At 33.4% G+C, this 7,369-nt stretch overlaps 1 protein-coding gene across 1 annotated transcript; it reads right to left on the bottom strand.

The window, feature by feature from the left end:
* Positions 1-1,611: 1,611 nt before the first annotated feature.
* On the bottom strand, positions 1,612-4,239 carry LOC139487434 (somatostatin receptor type 2-like). The gene has a single exon (XM_071272214.1). The coding sequence runs from the start codon at positions 4,003-4,005 to the stop codon at positions 2,608-2,610; it is 1,398 nt and encodes a 465-aa protein (XP_071128315.1). The 5' UTR covers positions 4,006-4,239; the 3' UTR covers positions 1,612-2,607.
* Between the last annotated feature and the right edge of the window lie 3,130 nt (positions 4,240-7,369).

The following is a 7,369-nucleotide window of genomic DNA, read 5'->3' as shown; positions in this document are numbered from 1 at the left end:
GTTAGTGGGGAGTTGGGCTCTCACTCACATGTCTAACCCCGCCCGGTGGCCAAAAGTTAGTGGGGAGTTGGGCTCTCACTCACATGTCTAACCCCGCCCGGTGGCCTAAAGTTAGTGGACAGTTGGGCTCTCACTCACATGTCTAACCCCGCCCGGTGGCCTAAAGTTAGTGGAGAGTTGGGCTCTCACTCACATGTCTAACCCCGCCCGGTGGCCTAAAGCTAGTGGAGAGTTGGGCTCTCACTCACATGTCTAACCCCGCCCGGTGGCCTAAAGTTAGTGGTGAGTTGGGCTCTCACTCACATGTCTAACCCCGCCCGGTGGCCTCAAGTTAGTGGAGAGTTGGGCTCTCACTCACATGTCTAACCCCGCCCGGTGGCCTAAAGTTAGTGGAGAGTTGGGCTCTCACTCACATGTCTAACCCCGCCCGGTGGCCTAAAGTTAGTGGAGAGTTGGGCTCTCACTCACATGTCTAACCCTGCCCGGTGGCCTAAAGTTAGTGGAGAGTTGGGCTCTCACTCACATGTCTAACCCCGCCAAACTGTGGTGGCCTAAAGTTAGCGGAGAGTTGGGCTCTCTCTCACATGTCAAACCCCGCCAAACTGTGTATGTGCGTGTTCTAAGTCAGGAGCCTGTAATGTGGTAGTTGTAGTTTGTGTATGTGTTATATATTTGTATTTATTTATTTCATTATTTTGTACGTATGATTTCGGCCGTTCGTTTTTTTCGTTTTTTTTCGGTTGTTTTCTCGGTTTTTCTCGTTTTAATGGTTTTAAATATGTCATTTCGTAGCCTTCTATAGCTGACTTTGCGGTATGTTTTTTGCTCCTTGTTGAAGGCCGTACGGGTACCTATAGTTGCTTATTTCTGTGTCACTTGGTCTCTTATGAAGAGTTGTCTCCTGGCAATCATACATCATCTCATTTATAGCATATGATCGTTGTTGAATTTTGTTTTATTTAATACAACTTTCCGATCAAGAAATTGTGAGTATTTTCTGCTTTTTATATATGTATACGCGTGAAAGATATTGAAATTATCCATTGACCGTTTTTGTGTTCTTTTGGTGATGTATTTCTAACTAATTCTTGACAAGGTTCGTGTTTGTAATATGTAGTAAAGTACAGTGTCAACAAATCTTTTTGCAGAAATTCAACGTAGAAATTGTTAGACAGATCATCTCGAATTGTATTCTCTGAAAATATATGACTCACTAATATTTTTTTTAAATGCTGGATATTTGTAGTGCGATTTTTATGCAATATGACTTTTACGTGTTTATTAAATTAATATTAACAAACATTATGTCATAGTTTTATCATGCATAAATATTTGGAAGACATACTAAAATTTTATTCTCTTTGCGTAATAAATGTCAAGCTACTTCCTCTGAGGAATAATAAAAACGTTTTATTGTGATATACTTTAATGTTTTCACTGAATGTTAATCATAAATCAGCTTTTGCCAAAAATAATATTACGTTAAATTCATGAGGGAGGCTGTTATTTATTTTGTTAAGAAAATCACTACTGCGAGTATTTTTTTGATATTTGATTAAACATGAAAAGTTTATGAGAGGCTTGTTATCAACGTGGACAAATAAAATAAGAAAAAGTACATGTTTATTGGTATATTACTGCTTGATAACGAATTACGATTACATAGATGTACACAAATAAACAATAAAATACAAAGGAAGTAAGAACATTGTTTTATTGTATATACTAGGATAGATTTGTCTTAATAATATCGTTCTATTCAACATTTTGGGATTACCCAATTTTCATTGATCTCAAAGGTTATTGTGAATAAAACAAACAAACAAATGATTTGAATTTTACTTTGCATATTATGGTTTTAATCTAATTAAAAGTAATTTGATAGCAATGGAACCCTTCCCCTGCTCAATTCACCTTGTTGTATTACCTCTATCCAAAATTTTTCTTATATCAATTTTTATAAATTAAGAAAAAAAATGTCTTCATAAAATTGTATGCTTTCTACTGCGTAAATTTTAGTTTAGATATATTTTAAGGTTAATACAAACAGAGAGTTCTCATCAGAGTAAAAAAAATGCCGTGATAATTACATTTTGTCTCAGAATGAACATATAAGAACAATTACACTGCTATATGAGACGTCGTTTTGGGATAATTTTTATAAAGATTAACCGACTTATCCGTTTCTATACCATTGGTGAATGAGGCTGCCAATGTAACGTCGTATATCAAAGTTAAATTAAATTTTAGTCTCACTTTTACGATAAACCCACTAATTACAATGTTAGTTTAGGAGAAGAATAGATCATTATTGTAATGGAGTTTGACTTAAATAGTCTATGTGTTAGAACTTTAATGCAATTTGGTTTGACTTTCCTTATCTATGTACGTAACAGAGTTTTTGTCACATAGAACTTCAATGTAATTTGGTTTGACTTTCCTTATCTATGTACGTAACAGAGTTTTTGTCACATAGAACTTCAATGTAATTTGGTTTGACTTTCTTTATCTATGTACGTAACAGAGTTTTGTCACACCGAACTTTAATGCAATTTGGTTTGACTTTCCTTATCTATGTACGTAACAGAGTTTTTGTCACATAGAACTTCAATGTAATTTGGTTTGACTTTCCTTATCTATGTACGTAACAGAGTTTTTGTCGTCACTTTCGTCCTCAGCTATTAACGTCTTTTTGAAATCTGTTGTTTCTACACTTTGATTTATCAACACAGAGTTTTCATCTGACGAGTTATTCCCCTTTACTTCGTACTCTGTTCCATCGTAAACATGTGTTTCGTTGTTCATTAAATGGTTGACGGGGCTTTCAGGCGTTACACCATTACCGCTTACGCCATTTGATGTTTCCGTCAACACCCTGTGACTTAAACTTCCAGTTTTCGGATTCATTTCTACGTTCGTTTCTTTGATTTTAGCCTTAGCTTTTATTCTATCAAAATTACTTTGCTCCTCGATCATAGACTTGTTTGCTCCGCTCGCATTAATCTGGCATTTAAAGGCTTCTCTGAAACCTTTACGGAAGTGCTCGCTTAGAAAAGCATACAAAATCGGGTTAAGCATGCTATTTGCGAAGGTCATTACGGTCATTAAATTGAAAAGTAGAATTTTCCAGTGCGCTAGTTTTTCTGGACCTTGTTTTAGAGTTAAATGTACCTGAAATATCCAGTACGGCAACCAGCAAATAACATACACAGAAATAACAGTTAGTACCATTTTTGTCACTTTCTTAGACTTTTTTCTTCGTTCTGATGATTTTTGCTGATTTGCAGGGCCAAGATTTTGTATTCTAATTATAACAAGAATGTAAAATATTGAAACCAAAGATACGGGTACTGCAAATCCAAGCATAAATGTATACCAAGTATAAGCTTTCTCCGGTGGAACTATCTGATTTCTTGGCCAAGAAATAGTGCATGACAGTTTATCCTTGTACAAAAAGCTAGGAACTGTATTGGCGTATAAAATGATGGGTAACATTACTAATACAGATATTGCCCAGATGCCTAAAATAGCAAGCATCGAATTCATTGGTGTTCTGAATCTTTGTGAGGCAACGGCGTGACAAACTGCTAGGTATCTATCGGCACTTAAGGCGGTCAGTGTGAAAATACCCGTGAATAAGTTTATAGAATACATTATGTTGTATACCTTGCACATTGCTGGTCCAAAAAGCCAGAATCGCAACCATGTTGTCGTCATTAGCAACGGCATGCTAATTAGAAATATAAAATCAGATATAGCTAAGTTGACAATATACATGTTAGTAACAGTTTTCATATTGGATGATCGCAGAATGACGTATATAACAAGTGCATTTCCGAAGAGTCCACACGCACAAATGATTCCATAGCAAGTTACTAATGAAACAGATATACCTATGTTAAATGGCGGTAACGTAAAGTTTTCATGGCTTTCGTCAGTTAGATTATCAAAAATGCAGCTAGAATTATTCATCATTCCTGTTTGCAAGATTCTGCTTAAAACCATCTAGTACAAGCCAGATTCGTTAAAACTTGATAGAATCCGATATTGTTGTTTAATAAAAAGCCCTACCTTAGAATTAGAAATCTACATCCAATGAATTATCCATCACGACATGCAATACTGTTTGTTCACATTAAAATTAGTTTAGTAACATGATATAGTTGTTGAACTGACTGCTGTTTTCGTTGTCTACTCTGTAACCGCTAGAGAGTTTGAATGTCTTAGTTATAATGACTATAGACAGAAGTTCTATCTCTCTGCAGCTTCAACAATCGATAAAATATCCTCCAATAATAGTACTTGTCTCAAGTCGCATCTACCAATGACGATACTTGTGTTTGATTGAGTCGTACTTCTCCCTTAATTTGACGATCAGATTACAACTCGTAGGAGTTCTCTCACCTGTTTGTAGATTTGACAGGTGTGATTTTCCGGATTGAAATGTGAAACTTGTTTCTGGTGACATCTTTTCCAATCATATCATCTGCCAATATCCTATAATTTTCTCACTCATTAACGACTTTTTATAATGTAATATTGCTATGAGCAGCAGATAAAGATAAATGGATTAACATCGGCTATTGATACAACATGCTGTTTTTTTTTATTTCAAACTTTATATTTTTCAAAGTAATTAGGATGCATCATTTTCTTTCTTTTATATTTTTATAGTCGTATTGTCGTTTTAGAGCAAAGTCATTAGTGTTGTAGATTGCAGGTCTAAAAGGGGAATATGCAAAACTTCATTCGGCAAACCTCGGCAGATTTTAATTCGCTAGATGTTTAATCTGCTGATGTGTGTGTTATGTATCAGAAAGTAATTTTGAAAGGATGACAGCATTATGTGAAAGTGTAAATCGCTAAATGATTACAATGTAGTACAGTTGTCTCATTGGCAATCATAACACATCTTCTTTTTTATATTATCAGATTTAAACAATGTATAGGAAAACAAGACAATTTGACAAATGCTAAGAGATAGGTTGCATAAGGATTCACCTAACTTTCATCTCTTATCTATCTCATAATCTCCAGCTAGTTCATTCACTTAGAAATTAATAGTACTTTTACATTGACTTAAAACAGATTGGAACAAGTTGCAAGGTCGATGAACGTCTGATGGGTAATCTTATATTCCCCAAATAGCTTATAGTTATGTAATTATCTTTTTAAAGACGACACAAATAATTGAAACATCATATCGATATTTAGTCTGTTTTCTACTTCAAACATTTCTAACTTGAAGATGGTTGAAACCTTAAGGCGTATTTGTCAAATTCATATGTTCAGTGTGTAGGTGGTATATTATTCAATGCATGCATTATTATTCTTTCTTTCTTTGTTACCCATTTTTATTAACTGTTTCTATTTTTTCGAAGGAAATTATGCTTAAAAAGGAAAACGTGAAACGGCCCCTGGGCTAAGGCAATTTCTTCCTGAATTCATTTCATTTAGAAAATTATTACGTTCATCGAAAACCAAAAAGTCACTTAGAGCGAATGTAAATGTGTTTTAAAATGAAAGAATAAGAATATGTAGTATGAATCCCATGAAAACATCTATGACTTTTACGATGTAACAAACTGTACTTATAATTGGAAAAGGATTTGACTCGTGAGTTAACCAAACACCTGAAATCTTTGTACAATCATAAAAAATAATAATTTTTTTGCAATTAATAATGTGACAGAAACCATCCAAAATTATAAAAAGAAATGAAAGAAAGTTAGGGTCACCCGCAATCCCACAAACAGGCAATACTGTGCCGAAAAATGAAAACGAAAACAGTCACGGTTTTTTCTCGGCAAAGTGTTTCTTTATAAAACAAAAATTATGCCTTCATGAACACTTTTAAACGGAGGCTTAATTTTGTGATATCTGTTAGTTATTGCCAATAAAAAAAGTACATGATTTTTTAGCCAATACCAATGAATATAGAAAAAAATCTATCGTTTTTTATCTTGTAGTTTCATTATAACATTCTTGAAGCATGAGAATATAGATTACAAAGAAAACATAGGGTTACATGTGCTTTTTTGAAACAAGTTACTCGAATGAGTCCACAATATGTTTTGTGTACTAAGATATACAACATGCTCGTTTTCTTTTTTGAATACTTTAAATTCTACGCAATCGACTAGGTTTCCGTAATTTTGTATGCTTTTAATTATATGAATGTTGCGAAAACAAACGCATTATTATCTGCCCTTTTTTTATGTATCGTATAAGCAACCATCAATGCATAACCTCTTTTAGCCAATGTCCCTTGCTGTTAAATAGTCTTGAAAATTTCTTGGATTTTAATCCTACTTTAACTTCAAGCACTACTCATATCTTTCAAGGGAATTTAAACCAGTCATGATGTTTTGATTTATTGTATTGTACAAGATAATTGTCAGTAGAATATAATAATGTTTCGAATTCTGTAAAGAACTTCTTTGGTTTCATATCAAATGCTGTGGTTTTTTTGTTTTTTTGAAGTCACTTGAGAAAGTCATAACTAGATTAATGTGTTGTCAATCTTTACTCGAGGTAATCAATACAAAAAGATGAAAAAACATACTTTGAATGACTGCTGTTCAAAATTAATTGGTTTTATCAAAAATTTAACATCTCTACGTTCAAATATTCTAGATCGCTGTCAGACTAGAAAGGCTTTATATTCTTCGACCTAATTTAAAAGTTGGATTTACACAATACTGTCAAGAAATGCTTTCTTTTATTTGTAGGAAATAAAATAAAATCGACTTTAAATAAAACTTGAGATTTGGTTTGATTTCATTTGATTTTGTCATTTGATTAAGGACTTTCCGTTTTGAATTTTCCTCGGAATTCAGTATTTTTGTGATTTTACTTTTTTCTGTTATGATATACATTTAAACATTCGAATAAAAGCTTAAATCCCATGTACTTCATGGATAAAAAATAAAATGCGACAACTTGTTTTTCCTCCATGTACTTCATGGATAAAATGAAATACTACAACTTGTTTGTCCTCCATGTACTTCATGGATAAACATAAAATACTACAACTTGTTTGTCCTGGACATCTGTTTTGTAGCTTTGATTGGATGTCAACACTCTTTATATTTAGTTACCAGGATCATTACTGTATAAACACTGATTATATTCTTTATGAAGATGGTTATTTTTATAAAGTTATTTCTTCTTTGGCCACCTCTGATGTTTATACTGTTGTATAATTATATTTACATTGAAATTATAGTTTGTTCAATTATCCAATCAATCATGGATTCCGTCATGAATCAAATTACTAATTAGCAGGTGTCTTAATTCGTTATTACAGGTGTTGTTTCATCTGGGTGTTTTTCAGTAACATTACGTTCTAGAAAAGATATTGAAGTCA

The sequence above is a fragment of the Mytilus edulis genome, chromosome 9, assembly GCF_963676685.1.
Source record: "Mytilus edulis chromosome 9, xbMytEdul2.2, whole genome shotgun sequence".
Taxonomy (NCBI): Eukaryota; Metazoa; Mollusca; class Bivalvia; order Mytilida; family Mytilidae; genus Mytilus; species Mytilus edulis.
The sequence above is the reverse complement of the archived record's forward strand: the minus strand, read 5'-3'. Positions and strand labels throughout refer to the sequence as shown.